The sequence below is a fragment of the Aureococcus anophagefferens genome (genome assembly GCF_000186865.1).
Source record: "Aureococcus anophagefferens unplaced genomic scaffold AURANscaffold_7, whole genome shotgun sequence".
Taxonomy (NCBI): domain Eukaryota; class Pelagophyceae; order Pelagomonadales; family Pelagomonadaceae; genus Aureococcus; species Aureococcus anophagefferens.
In genome coordinates this window covers 1,235,741-1,262,350 of record NW_008705567.1, presented here as the reverse complement: position 1 = coordinate 1,262,350, position 26,610 = coordinate 1,235,741, and the positions used below count along the sequence as shown (strand labels likewise).

Below are 26,610 nucleotides of genomic sequence, written 5' to 3'. Positions count from 1 at the left end.
CCCGGCCTCGCCGCGCCGCGCCGAGCCGTCGAGCGCCTCGACTTCGAAGTGCGTCGGCGCCAACGCCATGAAGGCCGCGTGGGCGGCGACGCCGACGGCGCCGCAGACGTAGATCTCCGTGTCGGGGCCCGCGGCCGCGAGCAGGCCCTCGACGAGCAGCGCGCCGTGGGCCTCGTCGTAGAGGCAGTCGCCGCAGACGAGGACGTCGGCGCCGACGACCGGCGGCGCGTCCGCGCCCCAGGCGAACCGGACGACCGCCGGCGCGGCGAAGCCGCCGCCGCACCGCGCGGCCATCGCCGCCGCGTTCGCCGCGACGTTCGCCGCCGCGTGGCACGTCTCCGCGTCCGTGCAGTAGACGTTCGGGCAGCCCAGGGCCGCCAGGACGCAGGACGTCAGCCCGCAGCCCGCGCCGAGCTCGACGACCGTCGCCGCCTCCCAGAACGTTCGCGGGAAGAGCGCCGCGTCGTCGAAGAACCGCGCGAGCCGCACGCCGCCGGCCCACTGCAGGCCCGCGATGGAGTCCGCGTCCTCGGGCTGCCACTCCTCCTCGACGACGAGGCGCAGGCCCTGGCTGAACTCGTAGGCGAGGCCTCCGAATCCAGCGTCCTCGAGCGCCTGCGCGCAGCGGTCCACGCCTTTTTGTGTTGCTCGCTCCGCGCGCAGCGCCGCGATCTCCTCCTCCGTGCGCGGCTGCTTCTGCTTCTTGCCCATTGTGTTTTTACTGCTTTTGTGGCTTTTGGCTGCTGCGATGGTGGGTTGCTAGGACGCTGTCAGCTTGTTGCTAGGACGCCGTCATCGTCCTCGCCAGCGTCAAGGAGTGGCAAACATTAGCCATCGCCGACCTCTGCCACAAATCTCTGCCACAAGCATCCGCAGCTCGAAGCCGCAAGAATCGAAGACCTGCAGCCATGGACGGCCTCATGCGCTACGTGTGCGCGCCGCGGTCGGAGGAGAGCGCGACGAATGGGATCATGGAGCAGACCATGCGCTGGATGGGCCCGGACGACCCCGTGCCGCTGTCGACGTTGAAAATGGCCGGCTGCACGGGCGTCGTCACGGCCCTCCAAGTCCCCGCGGGCGAGGTCTGGCCCACGGCGCTCATCGAGGAGCGCAAGGCCCTCATCGAGGCCGCGGGGCTCACGTGGAGCGTCGTCGAGTCCGTGCCCGTGCACGAGTCCGTGAAGCTCGGCTCGGAGCCGATGCGGAGCCACTGCGTCGCGAATTACCAGGAGACGCTGCGGCGTCTGGGCGCCTGCGGCGTCGACGTCGTCGCCTACAACTTCATGCCCGTCGTCGACTGGACGCGCACGGACCTCGAATTCCCCTGGGCCGACGGGTCCAAGGCCCTCGCGTTCGACGCGCTGGATTTCGCGGCGTTCGACGTCTGCGGCCTCGAGCGCGCCGGCGCGGAGCGGAGCTACGACGCGGCGACGCTCGAGAAAGCGAAGGCGCGCTGGGCGGCGCTCGACGAGGCGCGGCGAAGCGACCTCGCGAAGACCGTCATCCGCGGGCTGCCGGGGCAGATGACGACGGAGGTCGCGGACGGCGTTTTTGATATAGGGCGATTCGCGCGTCATCCCTTTCTCGCAGGTCGCGGACGGCGTCGAGGGCTTCAAGCGCGTGCTCGCGCAGTACGACGGCGTCGATGCCGCGGCCGCGCGGGAGCACCTCGCCTACTTCATCCGGGCCGTCGCGCCCGTCGCCGAGGAGGCGGGGATCCTGCTGGCCATCCACCCGGACGACCCGCCCGTGCCGCTTCTGGGGCTGCCGCGCGTCGTGTCCACGGCGGAGGACCTCCGGTTCATCTTGGACGCGTCGGACTCGCCGGCGAACGGGCTCTGCTTCTGCGCCGGGTCCCTCGCGAGCCGCCCGGGCAACGACGTCGCGGCGATGGCGCGCGCGTTCGCGGCGCGGATCCACTTCGTCCACCTGCGGAACGTGAAGAAGGGCGACGCCGTCGCGGACGTCGACGGCAACCCCGTGGCGTCCTTCGTCGAATCGGACCACCTCGACGGCGACGTGCCCGTCGCGGCCGTCGTCGACGCGCTGCTCAAGGAGAAGGGCCGGCGCGCGGGCGGCGCGCCGAACTACGCGCGGCTGCCGTTCCGGCCGGACCACGGCCACCAGATGTGCGACGACCTGGGCAAGGCGGGGTCGAACCCGGGCTACACGGCCATCGGCCGGCTCCGGGGCCTCGCGGAGCTCCGCGGGCTCCAGGTCGCCCTGCTCCAGAGGAGCTAGGCGACGCGCGGGCGAGGTTTTATACGAGCGCGGGTGCCTAGTGCGTGATGGGCGCGAAGAGGCTGAGGAACTCCTCGCCGAGGTTCGTCTCGAGCATCTGGGCGCCGAGCTGGTTGTCGTCGTCGTCGTTGAAGGACGAGCCCGACGCGACCTCGAGCAGGTCGTCCTCGTCGCTGCCGAGGCTGTCGCCGCTGCCCGGCGCCGCGAGCTCGAGGCCGCCGAACGCGTCGGCCGGCGGCGCGGCCTCGGGCTCCGCGGCGACCGCGGGCGACGACGTCGACCGCTCGACGACGGGCTTCGGGCTCCGCTTCAGCGTCAGGGGCCCCTTGCCGCCCAAACCCGCCTGGTCCGCGACGAGGCGCCGCTTGAGCTCCTCCTTCCCCGAGAAATCGTAGGCGCCGATGGCCGCGCCGACCTTGGCCGACGCCTTGCGCGCGGGCGTCGCGCCCCCGAAGTGCGCGCCGCCGTGGAAGATGGCCCGGGGCGTCGCGCCGTGGAGCGCCGCGTGCTTGTAGGTCGACGGGATCGCCGACTGGGGCCGCTGGCGCCCCGCGGACGCGCGGCGGCCCGCGCCCGCGGACGGCGGCCGCCGCGCGAGGCGGTCCGCCTCCGTCGCGTCGGGGCCCCCGTCGGCGACGCCCGCGGCGAAGGGCTCCCAGTCCGACGCCTTGGCCGTCGGCGTCCGCGCGGCGGGCGCCGCCGCGGACGCCGGCGCGTCGTCCAGGTCCTCGAAGGCCGGCGGCGGCGCGCCGTCCGGGTGCACGGTCGCGCTCCAGGGCGCCGCCGGCGCGTCGACCTCGTCGCCGCTCGACGTCGCCGCCGCGGGCGGCGCGTGCGCGGCGCGCGCGCCGAGGTCGTCGAGGAGCACCGTGGACCGGCCGTCGTTCTGCGTGACCTGGATGCGGAAGGGGCAGGGCGTCGGCTCGTCGATGGCCGTGAAGCCGTCGGCCTCGGGGTCGTGGTGGCGGTCGACGTCGTCCTCCGCGCGCGGCGCGCGCGACTCGTAGGCCGCGGGCGGCGCGACGGCCGGCGGCGCGGCCGGCGCGTCGACCTGGGAGATCGACGGCTTGCGGCCCCGCGGCGCGGGCTCGTCGGCGACGTCCGCGACCTTGGGCGCCAAATCGGGCCGCGCGCTGTGGGGCTCGTCGACGGGCTCGCCGGGCGCGTAGCGCGGCATCTTCGACCGCATCCACGCGCCGTGGCCGCTGGCCCGCGCCTTGGGCGCCCCGAAGGTCGCGGGGCCCAGGGGCAGCTGGCGCGCGTCCTTGTGCGTGTCGATGTCCAAAAAGAGCGCGGCCTTGGGCATCTTCTGGCGGCTCGGCGGCCGCCGGAGCGTCTTTTTGGTCTCGTCGCCCTCGAAGACGACGCGGTCGCCGCCCGGGTTCGCGGCCGCGGCCTTGGAGGCCGCGTCGTCGCGGCGGCGCCGCGCGGAGTCGCGCGCGGACGCCCGCGCGTCGCGCGTCGGCGACGGGCTCGGGCGCGGCGGGGGCTCGTCGCGCTCCGGCCTGTGCCGAAACCAACCACTGGTTTGGGGGGTCCCCACCAAACTTGAGAATTCTCTAGCTCGGTCAAATCAAAGTCGATTCGGCTGACTTTTGGACGGATCGATCGCTCTCGTCGAGTTCTCGAAGCACAGTGAAAGAGTCCGGCGCAATACGTTCAATTACGCTCACATTGAAGTCGGGTTGAAGATTTGATTTCCACACAGGCTCCGGCGCGCCGTCGGACGCGCCCGCGTCGTCGCGAATATCCAGGTCCTCGTCCAAATCGCGCCGCGCGCCGTCGCCGGCCATGAGGTGCGTCGGGAACGCGCCCTTTTGACGGGACGGCGGCCGGTGGAAGTGGCCCAGGGGCGACGCGGGCGGCCAGTCGCCGAAGCCGCCGCCCCCCGGGTCCCGCGTCTCGCCCCAGTCGTCGTCGTCGCCGACGATGGCGCTGCCTAAAACCTCGTGGACGCCGCCGGGCGGGTCGACGTCGTAGCGCGCGGCCATGGGGCTCGGCGGCGGCTGGCGCCGCGCGTCGAAGTCCGCGACGTCGCGCCGGGAGCGCACCGTGAGCCGCGGGCTCGCGGGGCTCGCGGCGCCCTGGAGCACCTGGAACTCCTTGACGCGCTGCTGGCGGTGCGCCGCCGACGCCGAGTTGATCTTCTGGCGCGTCGCGCCGCGCTTCGCGGACGACGCGGCCGCGGCGCCGACGGCGGACCGGTGGCCCCGCGCGGAGCTACTCCGCCAGCTCCGCTGGCTCGGGTCTGCGGACGCGACGCGGTCGCCGCGCGGCGGGCCGTCGTCGCCGTCGCGGCGGAAGAGGCCCCCGGGCCCCCGGTGCTCGTCGCGGTCGTCCCGGTGCTTGCGGCCGCCGGAGCCCGCGGACTTGCGGCCCGCGGGCTTCGTCGCCGACGGCGACCCGTTGACCACGACGAGGTCCGGCACGGGCCCCCTATTCCCCCGGCCCGCCTTGGCCGACGCGGGCTTGTCCGGCGACGCGCGCCGCAGCTTCGGCTTGCCGCGCGCCGACGACGGCTTCGGCCGCGGCGGCGCGTCGCGGAGGCGCGGCGGGTCGTCGTCGTCGAAGGACCCGCCGCCGCGGTCGTCGTCGAGGCCCACGGACTCCACGGACGACCACAGGAGCGACCGCGCGGACCGCGACTGGCCCAGCTTCGCGGGCGACGCCGACGCCTTGGCCTTGCCCACGGGCGACTCCGGCGGCAGGTCCAGCGTCGTCTCCGGGCTCGCGACGCCGCCGACGGGCCGGAAGTCCACGGGCGCGGACCTGGGCAGGACAAGAGAGATTCAACGTCGCTTCAACGTGAGTGTTCCGCGCGCGCGCGTTCCGGGAAAAGCATCCACGCTTCGAGACCGTTCCGAGAGATGATCGCTCGTCCAAAAGTCAGCCAAAACGAGTGGAAAACGGCCGAGATATGAGCCTTTGAAGTTGGGAATTTCGCTCTCTTGTCCTGCCCGGGCGCGGACGGGCTCCACGTGCCCGCCTCGCCGGGCCGCCAGTCGTCGCGGCCCCCGCCGCCCCAGGCGCTGCCGTTGGCCGCCGGCGCCTCGCCCAAGGACGCGGACGCCGCGCGCCAGGTGCCCCCGCCGCCGCCGCCGACGGACGCGAACGCGCCGTCGCGCGCGTCGAAGGCCGGCCGCGCGGGCGACGCCTTCCGCTCGTCGTCGTAGTCGTAGTCGTCGTCGCCGGAGCCCGACGCGGCGCCGAAGCGCGAGATCATGGCCCGCGTCGGCCGCTCGTAGCGCGTCGGCGCGGGCTTCGCCGGCGACCGGCTCAGCGCTGGGTTCAACTTCGACGGCGACCGCCGGTGCGCCGCGCGCTCGCCGCGCTCGCCCCGCTGCTGCTGCATGGGGGGCGGCGTCCGCCGCAGGCCCCGCTCGCTCCGGAGCGCGAGGTTCAGGTCCACGAGGTCCGACGCCTGCGCGGGGCGGGGGGGGGTCGCGCGCGGCGCGCGCGGGGGGTCCGGGTCCGGGGGCCCGAGGCGCGGGCGGACGCGCCGACGTGTCCCGCGTCCGCGGCCGCCGGCTCTTGGCGTTGCTCGACGACCCGTAGGCCTGCACCTCCTCGTCGTCCAGGAGCCCGAAGAGGTCCTCGGCGTCGCCGGTGGGCGTCGGCGCCGTGCCGCCGCGGATCTCGTCGAACATGCTGGCCGACGACGTCGATTTGCTGGGCGTCGCCGGCGCCCGGGCGTCTCGGAGGCGCCGGGCGCTGGCGGCGCGCCGCGGCGGGCGGGGGGAGGCGGCGGCCGGCGCGCCCGGAACTTCCCGTCAAGCCCGCGTCCAGCAGGTCGCGCAGCCCCGGAGCTGCCCCGAGATGCTGCCCCGATGTTTGAAGATTGGACGTGCCCTGCCCCGATGCTGCCCCCTCAATTTGATACCTTTTAGCGCAACCGCGCGCGGCGTCCCGCGGGCAGGCCGTCGTCGTTGCCGGCCCCTCGCGCGGGCGGCGGCGGCGCGGGCGTGGCTTCGTGAGCCATGCCGCCGAAGAAGAAGAAGGGGAAGAAGGGCGGCAAGAAGAAGAAGGAGGACGGGGCCGGCGGCGGCGGCGAGGTCAACGAGATCGAGGAGGCGGACCGCAAGCAGAAGGCGGCCAAGGCCTTCGGCTACTTCAAGGAGACGCAGAAGGAGGAGCGGGACTTCAACGAGTTCCAGCAGCAGCGCGAGAAGCTCAACTACTTCTGGATCGTCGAGAAGAAGAAGCTCGAGGACTCCAAGGCGGAGCTCCGGAACAAGGAGCGCGAGCTCCAGGACCTCGAGGAGAAGCACCAGGTCGAGATCAAGGTCTACAAGCAGCGCGTCAAGCACCTGCTCTACGAGCACCAGAACGAGATCACGCGGCGGAAGACGGGCGCGGAGACCGCGCTCAAGCTCAGCCAGGACGACCACCGCCTCGACGAGGTCGAGCTCAAGAGCGACCGCCGCGCGCTGAAGCTCGAGCTCAAGGAGACGGAGCTCACGCACGACGACTTTTTGAAGTCGCTGAAGCAGGAGCACGACCGCAACATCACGAACCTGCGCCACGAGTTCGAGCGGAAGGCGTCGGAGGTGCAGCGGAACTACGAGAAGAAGACCAAGGCCGTCCGCGAGCGCCTCGAGGAGCGGCGCAAGCGCGAGACGCTGGCCATCGAGCACGCGAAGAACGTGCACATCGAGGCCCTCATGAAGGCCCACGAGAAGGCCTTCGCGGAGATCAAGAACTACTACAACGACATCACGCACAACAACCTGGACCTCATCAAGTCCCTCAAGGAGGAGGTCGGCGAGATGCGGCGCAAGGAGCAGCAGGACGAGAAGCAGATGGAGCACATCGCCCAGGAGAACCGGCGCATGAGCGAGCCCTTCAAGAAGGCGCGCGAGGACGTCGACGAGCTCCGCGCCGAGCTCGCGCGCTACGAGCGCGAGAAGGGCGAGCTCCGCGGCGCCAAGGCGCGTTTGCTGGTCGTCGAGTCCCAGTTCGGCGCGCTGCGCTGGGAGGACGAGGTGCTGCGCCAGCGCCACGCGGAGGTCGCGGCGCAGAAGGACGCGCTCTCGAGCCGGTTCACGGCCGTCGCGGCCGAGGTGAAGCAGAAGGCCCAGTTCAAGGCGCTGCTGTTGGAGAAGAAGCTCGACACCGTCGCCGAGACCCTCGAAGCCCGCGACGCCCAGCTCGACGACGCGCTCGCGCGCGCGAACGTCGACGTCGCCGCGCTCGGCGTCGGCCAGCGGTCCAAGGCCCGCGACGTCGTCGAGCGGAAGGCGTCCGAGCTCGCGGACCTGCGCGCGGAGCTCGCGCGCGTCGCCGACGCCCACGGCTCCCTCGTCGAGGCCGTCGCGGTCAAGATGTCGGACCTCGGCGTGCCGACGCCGGAATTGGGCTTCGTGCCCATGCGCGCGCAGGTGTCCTTCCAGACGGGCACGCAGAAGCTCGCGACGGCGGGCGCGACGGGCGCCACGCCGGGCGCCAACACCATCAACACGCCCCTCCTCGCCGTCACGTCCCGCTCCAACCTCTCCGACGCGTCCACCGTCCAGACGCAGCAGCAGGCCTCCGTCGTCCTGCCGACGATGCAGGCCGCCGTCTAGGCCGCGGGTAGAGCCATGCGGCGCGCCATCGCGTCGTGGGACCGGGGCGGGGTCGGGAGGGCCCGGGCCAGGCGTCTGGCCGCGGCCGCAACTTCCCGATGTTGTACGGCAAGCTCTAACGTTACATTCAATATCTCGTCTGGTGCCCCTCGAATTAGCTGACAACCGAGCGAGGTGGACCTCGGGCTGGGCCGCGCCGGGGCCATGGCGGGCGAGCGGTCGTCGCTGACGGGCGGCGAGGCGCCGGCGGCGCCCCCGCGGTCGTCGCGGCGGCTCCAAGTCGTCGTCGGGCTCGGCCTCGGCGCCGCCGGCGCCGTCGCCTCCCTGCGCCGGGGCAGCCCGGGCGCGACGCTGCCGGCCCTCGCGTCGTCCGCCGCCGCCGCGCGGCCGCTCTACCTGCCCGCGAGCGCCTACGGCCTCGCGACGGCGAGCGCCTACGAGACGTCGCTGGGCATCCCCATCGGCGACGGCCTCTACGAGTACGAGAATCTCGTCGAGATGCACCAGTGGACGACGCTCGCGCTCAGCGCGGACGTGGACCTCGACGCGTCGGCCTGGGCCGGCGTCCACTGGAGCGTGCCCGGGACGACGGGCGACGAGGGCCCGTCGCCCAAGGGCCAGACGCTGACCGTCAAGTTCGACGTCGCGGGCGTCCACGCGGTCGTCATCCGCGACGCGGCCTTCGACGCGGTCCAGGGCACGAACCTGAGCGCGTTCACCGTGACGGCCAAGTACGTGCGCCGCGAGCTGCGGGACCTGACGGCGGCGGACCGGAACGCCTACTTCTCGGCGCTGCACACGCTCTACGCGACGACGCAAGACGCGGGCGAGCTCCGGTACGGGCCCGACTTCAAGTCCGCGGCGTGGTTCGTGCGCATGCACCTCTACGGCGCGGCGCAGCGCGACTGCGACCACTGGCACGACGACGCGGGGTTCCTGACGCACCACGTCGGCGTGACCATGCTCATGGAGCGGTCGCTCCAGGCCGTCGACGCGTCCGTGTGCAGCCACTACTGGGACTACACCATCGACGCGGAGCGCGCCTACGGCAACGCGACCTACGTCTACACGGAGAGCGAGCTCTTCGACCCGGACTGGTTCGGCCCCGCGGTGCCGCACCACCCGGACCACGTCGTCGACGAGGGCCGCTGGGCCTACACGCCCGTGCTCGCGGACGCGCGCGCGTTCTCCAACATCACGAACCCCTGGGGGCTGCTGCGGAGCCCCTGGAACACGAACCCCGTGCCCTATCTGATGCGCTACAACAAGGTGCTCGGCGTCTACCGCGCGGACAACTTCCTGCCGCGGTGCTCCGAGTTCCAGAAGCTGCTGCTCCTGGGCTACAACTCCGTGGGCAAGCTCTTCAGCGAGCTCAACGGCGCGCTCCACGGGTCCGTGCACATCATGCTCGGCGGGTCCTGGGACTTCGACCTCGCGACGCTCAAGGCGAGCGGCGACTACGACGACAGCGACTGGCGGAGCGACCAGATGCTCCTGGGGAGCAAGTTCCTCTGGCGCCAGGGGCTGCTGGACTGCCCCAAGGAGTGCTCGAACCTCGTGGACCCGGGGGACTGCACCTGCTCCTGCGGCAAGCGCATCCCCAACTCGCTCAACGGCTCGGAGCACGACGCGCGGCTGTTCCTGGAGCACAGCGGCGTGCAGACGGTCATCACGGACGCCATGGTCCACAAGGCGCGGGACGCCCTCGGCGGCTACGCGGCCATCGTCGACGCGCTCTGCCACGTGGGCCACCCGGGCGAGATGTTCACGTCCGCGGCGCCGCAGGACCCCATCTTCTGGCCGCTCCACGGCCTCGCGGAGCGCTACGTGCAGCTCATCCGCACCTGGGCGCGCAACGGCACGTTCACGCTCGTCGAGGACTGGGACTACGACCACACGACGGGCGTCCTGTCGGACACGCAGCTCGTCTGCGACTGGAGCGCCGTCGGCGACTCGCTGAAGCTGCCCGAGTGCCGCACGGACACGTGCGAGGGCCACCGCGAGAACGACACGCTGCCCTTCGAGTGGCCCATCGCCGAGACGACGCCGGGCGCCCAGCGCTACTACACGAACGCCGAGTTCTACGAGCTCATGGCCCCCTGGGACCGCCGCGTGCCCTACGTCTACGACAAGCTCGAGACGTGGCCGGCCTGCCAGGGCGCGAACCTCGTGAACAACAACGCCGTCACGGACAGCGACCCCATCCCGACGCGCCAGCCCGTCTACCTCGGCCACGAGCCGACGCATTCGCCGACGGCGACGCTCGAGCCGACGCCGGCGACGCCGTACCCGACGCACAAGCCCACGCACCAGGCCGAGGGCCGCTTCGCGTCCCAGAGCGACGACGCGCCGGGCGACGACGTGCAGAACGCCGTCGCCCCGGCGGACGCCGACGACGACGGCGCGACGAGGACGAACGCCACGACCGCGACCGACGCGGCCGCGCCGACGCCGCGGCCCACGCGCCAGCCCTCGGTGACGCCGGACCCGGCGGCCGCCGCGCGTGCGATGGGCCGCGAGGCGACGCCCGCGGCCCTCGCGGCCATCCTCGAGGCCTACGGCCTCGACGGCGACGAGTTCTAGCGCGCGAGTAATGCCATTGTTAACGGAGCGCGAACGGCGACGAGTTCGAGCGCGCGAGTCATGCCATTGTTAACAGAGCGCGAAGCCGTCGATCGGCGCGGGGAAGACGCGGCCGTCGCCGGGCTCGTCGACGGACGTCCGCCGCCGCGGCCGCGCGAAGCGCAGGGCCGCGTGGTCCGACCCCCCGGTCGTCGCGCACCTCGCGCAGACGGCGACGTCGGAGAAGCCGCGCGCGGCGAGCGTGTCCGCGAGGGCCTGGAGCGCGACGGCGGAGTCCGCCGTCCGCGTGTGGCCGACGTAGACCTCCTCGAGCTTCTCGAGGCAGGAGAGCGTGAAGCAGAGCCCGGGCACGGCGCGCGCGCCGCCGGCGAGCGCGTCGGCGACGAGGGCCGCGGTCGCGCCGCCGACGTCGCCGCCGGGCCGGTCGCCGAGGACGACGCGCGCCGTCTTCAGCTTGAGCCGCGCGCGCGCCTCCGCGAGCGCGGCCTCGTCGTCGCCCGCGACGACGGCGGCGCCGGCGCCGAGCGCCGCGGCGACGGCCGCGAGCGCGCCGCAGCCACCGACGTCGACGACAACGCTGCCGGCGGCGAAGCGCTTCACGTCCGCGAGGTATGCGGCGAGGACGAGCTCGTTGTTCGACACGAGCCGCGCGCTCTCCGCGACGCGGATCGGTTCGAGGCCGCCCGCGGCGACGTCGCGGACCTCGGCCACGCGGCCCCCGCGGACCTCGAGCGCCGCGGGGAGCACGTCGAACGCGCGCAGCGGCACGTCCGCGCCGCCGACGCGCGCGACGACGTCGACGTCGCCGCGGAGCGCCGCGGCGTCGACGCGCCCGCGCCAGCGCGCGCCGCGCGCGTCCTTGACCAGCGGCACGGGCGCGCCGCCGACCTCGCACGCGAGCGTCCAGAAGCGCCGCTTCTCCGCGGGCGGGATGACGGGATGCCCGTGGCCGTTGCATAGCCCCAGCTCGATGGCCAGGCCGTCGGCGGCGACGGACGGCGGCACGCCGTAGAACTTGACGCGCACGAGCCACTCGTCGCTCTTCATGGATCGCTCCGGGATGACGATCATGCCCATCGGACGATTCGGGCAGCCGACGCGCGTCTGGCTCAGCGGCGCGGTCGCGCCGCAGTCGTGAACATTCGGGCAGCCGCCGCCCGATTAGGCTTCCGGAGGCAGCCCATGCGATGGCAGTCAATGACGCGATTGAGGTCGATGATGCTTTTGCTTGTAGGCGCGACCCATGGGGATGCCCACGAGGCTGTGACCGCAGCGAAGAGCCCTAGGAACGGTAAGCCATGGCGTCGCTCGTCGACCGCCGCAAGGAGCCGACGCGCAGCCCGCTGGCCGACGTGCTCGCCGTCCTCGACGGCGGCGCCCCGGCCCTCGACGACGGCGACGGCGCCGCCGCGCCGGAAGCCGCGGCCGCGGCGCCGGCGCCGCGAGGGTCGGGCTCGCCCATCCGGTGGAAGGAGCGCGAGGACCCCGAGGCGCTCCGCGCGCGCGCGGACCGCGAGCTCGCGGCGCGCGACCCCGCCGCGGCCGTCGCGCTCCTCGAGCGCGCCGTCGCGGTGGACCCCGGGTTCGCGGACGCGTGGTTCAACCTCGGCGTCGCGCGCGAGGCCGCGGGCGACGTCGGCGGCGCCGAGGCCGCGCTGCGCAGGGCCGCGCGGCTCGAGCCCCTGGCCTGGGACGCGCGGCTCAACCTCGCGGGCGTGCTCCAGCGCGCCGGCGCGGCCGTCGGCGCGGTCGAGGCCGAGGTCGACGCGGCCTTCCGCCTCGACGGCGACCTGCGGCGGCGCTCGGGGACGCGCAAGGCGCGCTTCCGGCCGGGCGCGCTCTCCTTCGAGGTCGACGGCGACCACCGCGACGCGCTACTCGCGCTCCGGGGCGTCTACGGCGCCGCGACCGCGACCGCCGCGCTCGCGGCGGCGGCGGCGTGCGACGCGCGGTCGCGGGAGGCCGCCGCGGCGCTGCCGGCGCACGCGTCGGGGCCCCGGTGGCACGACCTGCGCCTCGCGCTGTCGGACGACGCGCTCGACGCGCGCGCCGGGGCGGGACGAGAGCGCGAACTTCCCAGAGGCGCCTCTCTCGGCCGTGTGCCACTCGTTTCGGCTGACTTTTGGACGAGCGATCATGTCTTGGAACGGTCTCGACGCGTGCATGCGTGTTCCGGAACGCGCGCGCGCGGCGCGCTCGCGTCGCGGCGACGTCGCGTCTCTCCGGTCCCGCGCAGGCGCTCGACGCGTGCGTCGCCGCGTTCCTCGTGGGCGTCGCCGTGCCCGAGGCGGAGCTGCGGCGCCGCCTCGGCGCCCGCGCCGTCGTGATCCTCCTGGAGACGCGCTTCCTCCACCGCGTCGACGACGAGCGGGTCGCGGCCGCGGCGCAGCTCTTCCCCGTGCGCGGCCGGCTCGTCGCGACGGACTGGTCGTCGGAGTCGCTCCTCGACGAGGCCGACGCGGTCATGGCCGTGGGCACGGAGAGCCTCGAGCTCGCCCTCCTCTACGACGCGCCGGGCGACGCGGTCCTCGACGCGTGCTGCGGGTCCGGCGTCCAGGCGCTCTGCCGCGGCGGCGCGGCGTCGACGCTCGTCGACGTGAGCGCGCGCGCGCTGCGCTTCGCGCGGCTCAACGCGGCGCTCAACGGCGTCGAGGGGTGCGCGTTCGAGCTCCGCGACGCCGCGGCGGGGCTCCCCGCGGGGCCCTTCGACGTCGTCGTCGCGAACCCGCCGTTCGTCGCCGGCGGCGCGGCGACGTTCGCCGGCGGCGGCGACGACGGCAACGCGGTGCTGGCGCCCCTCGTGGCCCGGATCGCCGGCGCCCTCGCGGACACGGGCGTCGCGCTGGTCGCGTCCGAGTTCGCCGACGTCGGCGCCTGGTGCGACGCGCACGCGCCGGACGACTTGGACGCGCTCCTCTTCTACGACGCCGCGCACGTCGAGGACGCGGCGGCCTACGCGGCGGGGAGGCGCGAGCAGCCCGCCGACGCCGACGCGCTCGCCGCGCGCATGACCCGGGCCGGCGCGGCGACGATGTGCTCGGGCCTCCTCCTCCTGCGGACGCGGCTCGGCGCCGGGCCGCCGCTCCGCCGCGTCGTCGAGCTCCCGTCCGCGGGCAGCCCGGACGTCGGCTACCTCGAGCGGCCCGCCGTCTGCGCGCGCATCCGCAGCGACGCGGCCCAGTTCCACGGCCGCTACGGCGCGTTCGCGTAAGGGCGAGGACGTCGTCCATTGCGGCGCGCGTCCCGTCGAGACGGCGGCAACTTTGCCTCTGCTTGCCCAACTTGCCTCTGCTTGCCCGACCTCGCCGTCGCGCGCGCGCCGCGCTGCTCGACGCCGCGCGCCGACTCGCCGGCGCCCGGTCCGGTCCGGTCCGGTCCGTCGCGCCGCCCGCGCGCGCCGATCCGCGCCCGATGGACGACGGCGAGGAGCGCGTCGCGGAGGCCCTGCTCGCGTCGCTGGCCGTCGAGCACTACGAGCCCGAGGTCGTCGGCGTCGTGCTCGAGCAGATGCACCGCACGGTGCAGGCGCTGCTGAGCGACGCGCGGGACCTCGCGCTCCACAGCGGCCGCGACGCCGTCTCCGCGCGCGACGTCCGCAAGGTCGACGAGCTCGCCGCCGAGGACGGCTACTCCGCGCGGCCGCTGCCGAGCCGCGAGGCCATGCTCGAGATGGCGCGCGTCGTCAACGAGAAGCGCATCGAGCTCCCGGACAGCCACGGCGTCCGCCTCCCCGCCGACGACGCGGGCAAGCTCTCCGCGCGCGGCTACGCGCTCGAGCCCAACGGCAAGGTCGTAACGAAGAAGGGGCCCTGACCCCCCCCCTTTTGGCCTCTTTGGATGCGCGCGTGTGTTGTGTCGTGCTCGCGCGCGGGGGGATGGCGCGCTCGCGAAGGACGCGGGCCGCGCGCCAGGTACCAAAACACGCGCAAAAAACGCGCAAAAAACTTGAACGCCATAAAAACGTGGTCCAGACAATGTACTACATACGGGCATTCCTAGTGCGGTCGAGGCCGGGCTCGGCTCGCTTGCACGCGCGGCACGCCACGCGCGTCGGGCCAGGCCGCGTAGAGCGCACCGCGGACGGCTGATTCATACGTGCGTTAGCTTCGCCCGCGTCCGGGCGGGGGGCTTCGAGGCGACGGGGCACAACAACACAGGCGCGGCGGTCAGAGCCAGGAGGACGCGCTCCGGTTCTTGCGCGTCGGGCTCGGGGAGAAGCCGCCGAAGTCGAGCGTCTCCGTGAAGCCGCGGCTCCGGGACTGCGGGTAGCCGTCGGAGTCGCGGGGCGGCGCGTCCCAGGAGCGGGCGACGGCGACGGGCAGGGACGGCGTGAGCTGCGGCGGCTTGATCTCGATGGGCGGCGACGGCGGCGCCGCCGAGTCCGGGGGCTCCTCGCCGACGAGCCCGAGCTCCGAGAACGAGTTCTCGCGGCGCCGGAGGTCGCGCCGCGGCGCGTGGCGCGCGGACCGGCGCACGGGCGACGCCGCCGGCGCCGCGCGCGCGGGCGCCGCGCGCACGGGCGACGGCGGCGGGCCCGCCGCGGGCGGCGCGAGCGACACGCGCTCGACGCGCGGCGCGGCGTCGGCGGCGGCGCCGCCGAGCGACCGCGTCGCCGCGACGGGCGACGCCGTGATGTCCGCGAGGCGGGGCGCCCAGGCCTCGCGCTTCGACGGCGACGACGCCGGCGGCGGCGGGCCCGACGACTCCGTCGCGCCGAGCTCGGGCAGCGCCATCGACGCGAGCGAGTCGACGCGGCAGATCGCGCCGAAATTGAGCTCGCTGTAGGAGTTGACGCGCTTCGGCGGGCGGGCGTCGCCGTCGTCGAAGGACCCCGCGGGGCTCCGGGCGTCGTCGGACGTGCGCTTGCGCCGCGGCGACGACGGCGAGCGCACCAGCGAAGGCTTCTTGGTCAGAATCTGGTCCGGCGAGCCGGCGAGCGCCGCGACCTCGCACGCGCCGCTCTCCTTGCTCACGGTGCGGATCACCGCGATGGGCGACGTCATGGCGGTGCTAGGGTGCTGCGGCCAGAAAGGTGACACGCGCTGATGATGGACACTTGCGGCACGCCGCGCACGATCTGATGGGCACTGATTGATGTCGGCGACAAGTTTTGGTTGCATATATATTGAAGCCGGCGTTTCGAGCAGCGCGCGGGTTCGGTTGCGCGCCGCCGCATGGCTGGCTCCGACTACGGCGTGAACCATCGCGACGCGAAGGTCAACGCGACCATGCCGGGGAGCCAGGTCGTGCCCCACCACAGCCCGCGGGGGCACCGCGAGACCGCCGCCGAGTTCGCGGCGCACGAGGCCCAGGCCCACGCCATGCACGAGAAGATGGAGCGCGTCAAGAGCATGGCGGCGCGGCGCAAGCCGGACAAGGAGGAGCGCAGCGGCTGGGGCTGCTCCACGGTGCTGCGAGCCGAGGACGCTGGCTTCGACCGGCCGCTCGCGTGGAGCTGGGTCTCCGTCGGCGCGCTCGCGGCCGCGTCGTACTACGGCGGCGCGCGCTACCTCGACCTCCTCACGCAGGACGTCTACGGCGGCGTGCGCTGCGCGTCCTGCGACCTCCGGCCCGGCCGGTCCTTCGCCTACGGGGGCTGCGCCGCCGCGGCGTTCGTCGTCGCGTCGCTCGGCGTCTCCGACGTCTTGGCGGCGTGGAGCCCGCGGTGGATCTTCCCCGTGGACCCGGCGGCGCCCGGGGGCGGCCTCGCGCGCCTGCGGTCCGTCGCGCGGTCGGCGTCCTACGAGTTCCTCCAGTTCCTCGTGTCCATCGCGGCCGTCGTCTCGTACCTCGACGGGCTGCGCCTCGTCGCGCTCGTCGACGAGCCCGGCGACCCGCTGCACCTCCACTACGTCGTCGGCGGCCACAAGCACGCGACGCGGGACCACCCCTGGCGCCGCGGCGACGCGAACGACAACCCCCTGGGCATCAACGGCCGCGCCGTGTCCGACTTCCTCAGGCTCGAGATCTTCGTGCTCTGGGCCGTGGGGCTCAACGCCGTCCTCAACGGCCTGCTGCGCGTGACGGCGCCCAAGACCATGTACGAGCCCAAGCTCTGGGTCGCCCTCGACCTCATCGACCTCGGCTGCGTGCTCGGCGTCGCGTACCCGCGGATCCTCGAGGCCGAGGGCTACGCGGGCACCAAGGTCGGCGGCTACAGCATGTTCATTTTATTCGGCGTCTTCCGGTTCCTGCGGGGCCTGCGCTTCGAGCGCTTCGTGCTCATGCGCTACGGCTACGTGGGCGTGCCGTCGCTCCGGCTCAACGGCGTCTACGTGCGCTTCATCACGCTGCTCTTCAAGATGATTTTTATTGTCCTGAGCATGGGGGCCCTCATCTCCTGCGCCGAGTACCCCTGCGGCCCCAACGCCGTGCGCCACGACCGCCTCGAGGAGCTCGGGAACTGCAACATCGCGTTCCGGTCCTACGACCGCTGCATCTACTTCCTCATCGTCACCTTCTCGACCGTGGGCTACGGCGACATGTACCCGGCGACGCAGGTCGGGCGCTTCGTCATCATCGTCATCCTCGTCTTCGTGCTCTGCTTCCTGCCGGACCTGCTCGGCGACATCGCGGAGCTCTCCGACGGCGACGACATGTCGAACGACGACAAGATCATCGCGTCCGTCGGCGCGGCCTGGGAGGAGATCGTCCAGTGCCACCACAAGGTCGACCACCTCGCGGGCGCGCTCGACGCCATCGCCGGCGTCGCCAAGGCCGCGGGGCTCGCGCGGTCCCCGAGGGACGGCGCCGCGAAGGACCGCGGCGGCGACGGGGCCGCGGCCGCCGCGGCCGCCGCGGCCGAGGCCAAGGCGACGGGCGACGAGCTCCGGGGCGCCCTGCGCGACGGCTTCGCGGCCGCGCGGTCCGACGCGGAGTACGCGCTCGACGCGCTCCGCGACATCCAGCGGCGGCTCGCGGTCCTCGAGGACGCCGCGCACGAGCGGCCGCCGGCCTACGCGCCCGCGCGGCCGTCGCCGCGCGCGCCCGCGGCGGCCCGCGACGCGCCCGCGGCGCCCGAGTCGCCCGAGCTCCCCGCGCGGCCGCCGCCGTCCGCCGCGCCGCACCCGGCGCTCGCGTCGCCCTTCGCGCTGCCGCTGCCCTGGTACTTCGCGCCCCCCCCCGACGGCGACGCGGACCGCTTCCGCGAGCCGCTCCGCGCGCGCCGCCGGTCGCCGCGGTCCAAGCGCAAGCCCGCGCGCGACGAGAGGCCGCTCCGGCCGCTGCCGCGGTCCGCGCGCGGCGAGGACCGCGGCTACTACCTCAAGCTGCCCGCCGACGCTCCCGAGGCCTAGGCTCGCGCGTTAGGACGCGAAGGTCGCGAAGAGGTAGGCGAAGACGGCCGCGACGGCCGCGAGGACGCCGCCGTAGGCGGACCAGTCCTCGAAGCCCGGCGTGAGGATCGTGAAGCCGGCGTCGCTCCGCCAGCGCACGTTGCACTGGGCCTCGGCCTCGACGAGCGACCCGGGGCCGACGGCGACGGCGTCGCCGGCCGCGACGCCGCCCGCGTAGTCGGACCACTCGACCTCGCCCTCGCCCTTGAGCACGTAGCGCACCGCGCCGGCCGCGACGGTCTCCTCGCTGTCGCCCGCGGGGCGCGACGAGAAGGGCCACTCGCGCACGCCCTGGGCCGCCGCGTCGTCGGGGTCGAGGATCGTCACCTTGAGGCTCGCGAGGGCCGTGGGGCGCCGCGCGGCGCGGCGCGGGACCGTGAGCGCGCGCGCCGTGCGCAGGAGGAGCGCGAGCAGGAGACGCCGGCGCATGATCGCTGGGACCTGACCTGACGAGCAGTGCGCGAGCTAGGCGTGAAGCGTTGTTTGGAATTGTCGAGCGAGACAAGCGTGGTAGCTCAGTTCCGAGTCAGACGCATCGTCGCGCGGAGCAACACCTTTTTCTTGAACCAACGATGCCGCGACCGTGCCGTCGTTAGTCTCACCCGCCGCAGCGGCAGCCCGCAGCCCAGCCCTGCAACCCTGCACTGCACTCTGTTGTCTGCCAGCGTTTATAATGTCCGAGGGCCCCGGCAACGCGTCGCGCATCGCGCGCTGGGAGGAGAAGAAGGCGCGCGCCGCGGCGAGGCGCGCCGAGCAGCAGCGGCAGGACTCGCAGCAGGCGCGGCAGACGGGCCTGCAGCAGGTGCCCGGCATGGCCGTGCCCCACCGCGTGGACATGTTCACGAAGGCGTCGGGCATGGTCGAGGCGCCGCGCCACGACGACCCCTTCGCGCGCCCCGCGCTCGCGCCGGAGCCCGCCGAGCCGTCGCAGCCGCCGCGGCGCCGCCCGAGCAGCAAGGTCTCGCAGCCGCCCGGCGGCGGCAGTTCGTGGTCCATCGGCGGCGGCGTCGCGGCGCCGCGCCAGACCAACGCCGACGACTACCAGGCGCAGCTCCGGGCCCAGGTCGAGGCCCGCGAGTGCCAGCGGGCCGAGGACCGGCGCCGCCGCGTCGAGGCGGACCGCGCGGACGACGCGCGCGTCGCCCGCGAGGCCGCGCAGCTCCGCCGGCAGGTCGACGGCGAGGTCGAGCAGCAGCGGTCCCGCGAGCGCAGCGTCCAGGCCCGCGAGGAGGCCTACCGCAAGTACATGAACATGGGCGCCATGGGCATGGCGTCGGGCGCGCTGCCCCTCGCGCCCGCGGCGAGCCGCGGCGCGTCGCCGGCGCCGACGACGGCGCGCGTCGCGCGCCACGAGCAGCCCCGCGCCGCGCCGCCGCCGAGCGCGGCGCTCGGCGACTACGACCAGTTCAAGGCGAACCTGCCCGGCTACGGGTCCCGCGGCGGCGTGTCCTCGAACGCGTTCGCGTCCAAGGGCACGAACCAGAACACGGGCAACATGCTCACGGACCGCCGCACGTCCCGCGTCCTCGCGCCGCCGGGCGGCCGGTCCAGCATCGTCTTCGGGTGATCGGGGGGACGCGGGTTGCGGGTCGGCTTGCGAAGGACGAGGTCCGGGGTGTAAGGTAAAAGCGCCTCGCATCACCGTGACTGTTGTGGAAGTTGTTGTTTGAGGGGGGTCAGTGGCGCCCTCGGCGCCCTCGGCGCCCTCGGGACGAGGGCGCCGCCCCCTCGGCCGACGCCCTCGGACCCTCGGACGGCGGATCGGCGCCCTCGGACGAGGACTCGGCCGTCGGACGAGCGCACGGCCGTCGGACGAGCGCACGTCCATCGGACGAGGGCGGCGAACCGTTGGTGACCCCCGGGCGCTGGATGTCCGGGCTGCATGATTGATGACAGGCTTTGCACCCGCGCCGCTCAGCGAATACGCGGAGATGCGCAACGATCTCAGTGGCTGCATGGGCCGCATCCTGACGGACGACGCGCCGGTGAAAACGGGACGTCCAGGCGATGGCGTCGGGGAACAGGCGGGCGATTCTCAGAGGCTCGGGTGGGGCGCGCTCGACGCCTCCCAACCCATCGACTCGTTTCGAGTCACTGCAGCATCGGGAATCGTTCGTCGTCACCCAGGCGTCGTCTCGGTACAAGGGCTGGGTCGTGAGACTCGAAATCGTCGAGTTCGTCCGGTCGGGGCTCGGGCGCCGCGGCGGTCCGACGGAGACTCCGTGATGATCCACGGCAGCACCAGCGTCAGCAGCCAGGAGAGATCATCCCTGGCCGCCCCCGGGCCACGCTCCATCATCGACTGGGGCGACTGCGCGGCCTAGGACCGACAGGACCTCGTGCCCGCGCCGACGTGTAGGCAGCCCACGGCGCCGCGAGGGGAAAGCGCCGCACGGCCGCCGCTCTTGGCTGCGCCCCGTCTCGGGGACCGTCGCGACCGTGGGCGTCAATGCCGGCACCCACGGCGCGCCCAGGGACGCCCAAGGGCTGCGCCTTTGGGCTGCCGCCCCCCCTCATAACCTTAAAACGACGGATGGCCGAAGGGCTGCTGATCGGCCGGGCGTGCCTTGGCCAATCAGCGGCCGTCGGCGCCCTCGGCGCCCTCGGCCCTTTCGGACCCTCGGACGCTCGGCTCCCTCGGACGAGGGGAAAATCCCTCAGCCGAGGGCGTCGGCCGAGGGGGCGGCGCCCTCGTCCCGAGGGCGCCGAGGGCGCCGAGGGCGCCACCGACCCCCCTCAAGTTGTTGTGTGGGCGCGCGGATGACTGTGAAACGTAAAACAAGGGGGTTTAGGAAGTGGTTGAGGTGCTGATTCTGCAAGGACATCTCAGGGGTGGCACCGACTCCGCCCGCCGCGTCATGCGTGCGGCGTGGGTCGTCGTCGTCTGCGCCTGCGCGCAGGCGCTGGTCGCACCCACCACCCGCGTGATCCGACCACGAGTGCGCCGCTGCGCCGCCGCGAGCCCGGCGCACGCCCTCGCGGAGCGGCCGCGGCGCCGGTTGCGGCGCCGGCTGCGGCGGTCGGCCATCGGCCTCGGCGCCGGCGCCGGCGTCGTCCTCCTCGGCGGCGGGCGCGGGTCCGCGCTTTATTGGAGCCTCGTGCCGGCGCTGCTGCCGTGGACGCCCGCGTTCGACACCGCGCGGCTCGTGGTTTTATTCATGCGCGCGGCGCGCGTCGACATCCTCGAGCAGCGGTTCCGCGTCGAGGCGACGGCCTTCTCCGACCCGCCCGAGGCCCTGACGCACCCGCGGCCCCCGGAGCCGCGGCGCCTCCGGCGCCTGGCGGCCGCGGCCGCGCGGCCGTTCGCGCCGTCGGCGCCGCGGCCGCGGCCGCTCCGGGTGCTGTGCATGGACGGCGGCGGCATGCGCGGCGTGAATTTGTTGTGCATGCTCGAGGCGCTCGAGGCGCGCCTAGGCGCGCCGGTGCACGAGCGCTTCGACCTCGTCTGCGGCACGTCCATCGGCGGCGCGGGCGCGCTCTTCATGGCGCACCTGGACCGCCCGCTCGCGGAGGCGCGCGAGGCGTCGGACCAGATGCGCGAGGCCTGCTTCGTCGGCGCGTCGAGCTGGCGGCTCCTCGTGCGCGGCTACGCCGCGCGGCGCGCGCCCGGCGAGGTCGTGTCCGCGCGCGTCGGGCCCGACCGGCCGCTCCTGGCCCCGGCGGCGCGGGCCGCGGCGCCGCCCGCGGCGGCGCGCCTCGACCTCCCCGACACGCTCGGCTTCGCGTCGGGCCGGGGCCGGGACGCGCTGCGGGCCGTCCGGGCCGCGCGCGACGCGCTCTCGGCGCGCGCGCTCGCGCCCCTGGCCGTCGGCTACTACGACGGCTCGGAGCCCGCGGCGCCGCCCCCGAAGCGAGCCGCATCCCCGTTCCGGCCGCGGGCCTTCGCCGTCGCCGCGCGCGAGACCGAGGGCGGCGCGCTCGAGCCGTTTCTCTTCCGGACGTACGAGCCGCCGCCGGGCGCGCTCGCGGCGGGCCGGTGCGACGCGCGGCTCTGGGAGGCCGTCGCGGCGACCTGCGCGGCGCCGACCTTCTTCGCGCCCGTGGCCATCGAGGGCGAGGCGGGCGCGGACGTCTACGTCGACGGGGGCATCGTCGCGAACGACCCGACGCTCCTCGCGCTGAGCGAGGTCGCGGCGCTCTGGCCCGACCGGCCCGTGGGCGTCGTCGTGTCCCTGGGCTGCGGCCAGCAGAAGCGCCGGAAGCGCGAGGGGCGGCGGCGCGGCGAGGCTCGCGCGCGCGCGCGGCCGCGCATCGCGCGGTTCCGCCGCGCGGACGTCGACGGCCTCGAGGACGCGGCGTTCACGGAGCGGCTGTTTCGGAGCCTGGGCCTGTCCTGGGAGCACGAGCCGCGCATCCGCCGCGCGGCGCGGCGCGCCCTCGACAAGCGCGGCGCGACCTACGTGCGCCTCGAGCCGCCGCTCGAAGGGCAGGAAAAGAGTGCTTCAAGTTCGCTTCAACATGCGTGTTCCGCGCGCGATTGTTCCAGAGAAAGCATCCACGCGTCGAGAGCGCTCCGAGAGATGATCGCTCGTCCAAGAATTAGCCGAAACGAGTGGAAACCGACCGAGATACGAGCCTCCAAAGTTGGGAATTTCGCACCCTTTTCCTGCCCAGGCCGCTCGAAGAGGCGGTGAGCCTCGCGGAGACGGACGCGGCGAAGATCGAGGCCATGAAGCGCGGCGTCGCGGACTGGGTCGCCGCGCCGGAGCAGGCGCGCGTCCTCGACGACGTCGCGCGGCTCCTCTCCGAGGAGCAGGCGGGCCTCGCGGCCGCGCTCGCGCGGACCGTCTCCGCGCTCGACGGCGCGGCGCGCGGCGCGCGCGGCGCCGTCGCGACGCTGCCGGACTCCGTCGGCCGCGTCACGGCGCTCTTCGAGCCGCGCAAGCCCGAGGCGACGCGGTGGCCCAAGGCGACGGCGTTCATACGGTCGCGGTAACGTTCCCTAGTCCGACGGCGAAGTTCGACGGCGAGTCTCTAGTTCGACGTCTCGTAAGGCGCGCGAGGCCGCGGTCGCCGCGGCGGGACGGCGGCGCGTCCCCCGCGCCGCGCACCCTACGCGGCGTCGCCCTTGAACTCGTTCTTCTTCTGGATGAGGATGGACCGCGCGCGAGCGACGTCGCAGACCTCGTCGGACGTGCCCTGCTGCAGGTCCACGAGCGTCGTGATGCGCTCCCAGGGGTTGTCGTTCTCGAGCTGGCGCTGGACCTCCTCGAGGTAGTGCTGCTCCTTCTCGCGGTTCTCCTTCATGGTCACGTCCATGACCTTCGCGCGCCGCTCGTCGTCGAGCGCCTCGAGCGCCTCCGCCGCCGCGGCCTCGCGCTCGGCCTTGAGCGTGTCGTCGCGCGCCTGGCGTTCCGCGATCTCCGCCTGGAATTTCTCCTCGTACTCGACCATCGACGCCGTCGGCGGCTCCTCGCGCGACATTTTGCCTAAAATGTTTCTTTTGGGGGTTTTGTGTGCTGGGTGTGGCGTCGAGGGGGGCGAGGGGGCGCGGGGGTGCGATCGTGCGAACGGAGCGTGTCTCGGCGGGTTTGTGCGCGGGGCGGGCGGCGTCCCCCCGGGGTCGATGTGGCGCACCTCGTCTACGACACGGAGCAGGCTCGCCGAGTGGGTTGTGGTATTTGCGTGACCGATGCCTCGACGGCGCGCCGCCGTACTCGTCCTCCTCGCGACAACCCGCGCGGCGGAGCTCATCGGCACGGCGCCCGAGGACAACGTGCGACGCGGCCTGCGGCCGTGGAACGGTTTTTTCGTCGGCGCCGAGGCGTGCCCGGCCGCGGCGGCCTTCCTCGAGGGCCTCTTCCGAGGCGCCAGGCGCGGCCTGTCGTTCTGCGTCGCGAGAGCCGACGGCACGGTCTGCGGCGAGCCCTGCGACGTCGTTCTTTGTGAAACCCAACTCAAGAGAGACCTCGGCGAAATCGCGCGCGGCTGGCGCCGCGACAACGACCCGGCGGCGGTTTCGCGAGGCGCGCCCGACGCGTGCGGCGCGCCCGCGCCCTGCGCGACGGCGACGGCGCCGGCGACCTGCCCGCCGCAGCCGCTCTGGAACCGCGCCTGCGAGGCCCAGGGCGTCGGCTGCGACCGGCGCGGCGCCGCGACGCCGCTCGACGTCGTGACGTCGGCGTATCCCGTGACGCGCTACTGGCGCGGGCTCAAGCGGTCCCTGCCGGGGGGCGGCGTGTCGCGCAAGGACGCGACCTACGGCGGCCCGCGGAGCCCCGTGCCGGCCTTCTTCGGCGACTTCGACTGGCTCGCGCTCGCGCGGCCGGAGTTCTCGTGGGACAAGGGCCTGCTAGACCCGACGTTCGTCTTCGCGCAGCCCGAGGCCCTGCGGGCCCTGCGCGCGCGGCTCGAGCGCGTGGCGCCGGCGGCGCGGCGGCGCCTGCTCTACGTGGGCGGCTCCGACGCGCGGCTGTCGGGGCCTGTGTGGAAATCAACCACTGGTTTGGGGGGTCCCCACCAAACTTCAGAACTCTCTATCTCAATCAAATCGAAGTCGATTCGGCTGATTTTTGGACGGATCGATTGCTCTCGTCGAGTTCTCGAAGCACAGCGAAAGAGTCTGGTCCAAATCGTTCGATTACGCGCACATTGAAGTCGGGTTGAAGATTTGATTTCCACACAGGTCGGGGCGCACGAAGCTCGCGGGCGGGCGGTCGACGCGCGCCGCGCTCGAGGCGGTCCGGCCCTGGTTCGCCCGGATCCACTTCGAAGGGCTGGACGTGCGGCCGCGCTGGGTCGACGTCGTCCGGCGGCGGCGTCCGTTTTTTTATGCGGCGGGGCGTCTCGTCTCCGCGCGTCGAGATCATTCCCCTATACCTCGAACCCCCGCTCCTTCCGCAGGCGCCCATCGGCCTCAACGAGCTCTACCTCCAGGAGGCGGACCTCGCGCCGCTCCTCGCGTCCGCGGCGGCCGCCGCGCCGAACAAGACGGGGGACGTGCTCGCGGCCTGGGGGGCGGTCTGGAGCAAGGCGTCGACGACGGCGCGGCTCCCCGGCCGCGCGGCCGCGACCGACCTCTGCGCGCGGCGCGGCGGCGAGGCCTGGCTCGACTGCGGCGCCGTGGCCCGCGAAGACTGGTGGGCGGCGCTCGCGGGCCACAAATTCATGCTCGACCCCGCGGGCCACGGCGTCCAGTCGCCCAAGTGGTACGAGGCCCTCCTCGCGGGCGCCGTGCCCGTGTGCCTCCGGGAGCCGGCCTTCGAGGCCCTCGCCGCCGCGGGCTGGCCCATGGTCCTCGTCGACGCCTGGGACGACGTCGCCGACGCGGCCGCGCGGGACCGGTGGTGGGCGTCGGCGGGCCCGCGGCTCGCGGCGCTCCGCGCGGCGGGCGCGCTCTCCGCGGCGGGCTGGTTCCGCTACCTCCAGCGGAGCCTGGATGTCCGCGTATAGCTGTGTTCCCGCCGCGGCGTCCCGGACGCGGCGTGAGGGGGGGACGTCCGCGTATAGCTGTGTTCCCGGCGACGTCCCCGCCGCGGCGTCCCGGACGCCGCGTGAGGGGGGAACGTCCGCGTATAGCTGTGTTCCCGGCGACGTTCCGTCCCGGGCGCGTCTCTAGAGCCGCGCAAGCAGCGTACGTTGAGATAGTTAACCCCCTTTGGTGATGAGCGACAGGATCGTCTTCCAGACGACGGCGACGGCGTTCATGAAGAGGACGCGGTAGCGGAGCGGCACGAAGGCGAGGTTCACGAGCGACGGCAGCGGCCAGACGAGCCAGTTCGCGCGCATGACCAGGAGGTACTGGTCGCCGAGCGCGCGCCGCGCGCCCTCGAGCGTCCGCACGGAGAGGTCGAGCGCGAGCGCGTCCTCGGCGACGGCGAGCGCGAAGAAGAAACCCGCGTTGACCGTCAGGGCCCCCAGCGACTGGTTCAGCAGGAGCTGGAGCAGCACGCTCGGCCACCGGCCCATCCCGTCGGCGCGCCAGCGCCGCTCCCGCGCGGCGAGGACCTCGTACCAGCCGTGGAGGATCGGCGCGAAGTACGCCGCTCCCACGAGCGCGAACGACGCGCACCGCCGCGCGTCGAAGGCCCCGCCCGTGACGGCCTGCGCGACGGCGTCGCCGACGGCCGACGCGAGGCCCGACGAGGCGACCTTCGTGCGGAGCGGGTGTCGCCGGAGCTGCGCGTCGTACCAGGCGACGAGGCGCGGTGTTGTGGTGTCGTCGGACGTGAAGCCGCCGGTGCTGCTGCACAGCCGCGGGCTCGTGCGGCGCAGCCGTGGTGGGCTGTGGCGCTTTGTGCTTTGTTGCGCGAGGCACGACGCGTAGGACGCGATGACCAGCATCGCGAGGTGGCGCTGGCGTGGGACCATTGCCCTGCCGTGGTGCGGAGAGCGCTCTCCGGTCCTCGAGCCGGCCGATACGCCGCGAGCGCGGCGCCACGGGACGCCTCGACGGAGCGCGTGCCAGGGCGTCCCGGCGAGCTCGCTCAGGCGAGTCTATGTTGTTACGCTGTCGGGGGCGTGGGGCGCGTAGGGAGTGGGGGGGTGCGCCGGATCATTCGGGTGCTTCTTGGGACGCAGAACAGGGTGAGCCCCATAGGTGTTACCTCTGGAGTTAGGGGAGGGAGGATACTCCCGGATACCGGGCCGGTGGCCCGTTGGGGGAAGCCCGAGGGGGCTTCTCTGCTCCCCCGCCGCGGGGAGAACCGCGAAGCGCGCAGTGCGCAGCGTCCCCGGGGAACAAAAAGAGCAGACAGGCGGCGGACGCCGAAGAGAGGGGCCACAAGGCCCGGTATCCGGGAACCCTCTGCGTGCCACCGGATGGCACGCAGGAGAGCCCGTGTGCGCCGAGGCGGGCCGCGGACGCAGGCGAGGGCAAGGAGAAGGGCGCGGCCACAGAGTCGCGGACGCATGAGTCGTCGGCGCGTGGCCACGTGCAGCGAGCTCGT

General features: G+C 73.7%; 6 protein-coding genes across 6 annotated transcripts; 4 read left to right on the top strand and 2 right to left on the bottom strand.

The window, feature by feature from the left end:
• Window positions 1-887: 887 nt before the first annotated feature.
• AURANDRAFT_60041 (hypothetical protein) lies at window positions 888-2,276 on the top strand (the record flags this gene model as incomplete). The annotated part of the gene is made up of 2 exons (XM_009038066.1): window positions 888-1,535; window positions 1,591-2,276. 2 exons carry the CDS (start codon window positions 909-911, stop codon window positions 2,239-2,241), a joined length of 1,278 nt encoding a protein of 425 aa, XP_009036314.1.
• Window positions 2,277-2,278: 2 nt separating this feature from the next.
• Window positions 2,279-5,888, bottom strand: AURANDRAFT_63558 (hypothetical protein; the record flags this gene model as incomplete). The annotated part of the gene is made up of 4 exons (XM_009037870.1): window positions 2,279-3,746; window positions 3,946-5,010; window positions 5,211-5,662; window positions 5,805-5,888. 4 exons carry the CDS (start codon window positions 5,886-5,888, stop codon window positions 2,279-2,281), a joined length of 3,069 nt encoding a protein of 1,022 aa, XP_009036118.1.
• A 330-nt stretch (window positions 5,889-6,218) lies between these two features.
• Window positions 6,219-7,610, top strand: AURANDRAFT_2178 (hypothetical protein; the record flags this gene model as incomplete). The annotated part of the gene is made up of 1 exon (XM_009037724.1): window positions 6,219-7,610. A coding segment is annotated over one exon (1,392 nt), but the record flags the coding sequence as incomplete, so codon positions are not given.
• A 7,952-nt stretch (window positions 7,611-15,562) lies between these two features.
• On the top strand, window positions 15,563-19,289 carry AURANDRAFT_63556 (hypothetical protein; the record flags this gene model as incomplete). Its single annotated transcript, XM_009038067.1, has 3 exons — window positions 15,563-17,619; window positions 18,237-18,240; window positions 18,405-19,289. The coding sequence occupies 3 exons, from the start codon at window positions 15,563-15,565 to the stop codon at window positions 19,287-19,289; spliced, it is 2,946 nt and encodes a 981-aa protein (XP_009036315.1).
• A 1,291-nt stretch (window positions 19,290-20,580) lies between these two features.
• Window positions 20,581-25,114, top strand: AURANDRAFT_71475 (hypothetical protein; the record flags this gene model as incomplete). The annotated part of the gene is made up of 5 exons (XM_009038068.1): window positions 20,581-22,184; window positions 22,337-22,654; window positions 23,537-24,148; window positions 24,348-24,444; window positions 24,566-25,114. 5 exons carry the CDS (start codon window positions 20,581-20,583, stop codon window positions 25,112-25,114), a joined length of 3,180 nt encoding a protein of 1,059 aa, XP_009036316.1.
• A 195-nt stretch (window positions 25,115-25,309) lies between these two features.
• On the bottom strand, window positions 25,310-26,005 carry AURANDRAFT_25325 (hypothetical protein; the record flags this gene model as incomplete). Its single annotated transcript, XM_009037869.1, has 1 exon — window positions 25,310-26,005. One exon carries the CDS (start codon window positions 26,003-26,005, stop codon window positions 25,310-25,312), a length of 696 nt encoding a protein of 231 aa, XP_009036117.1.
• Window positions 26,006-26,610: the final 605 nt, after the last annotated feature.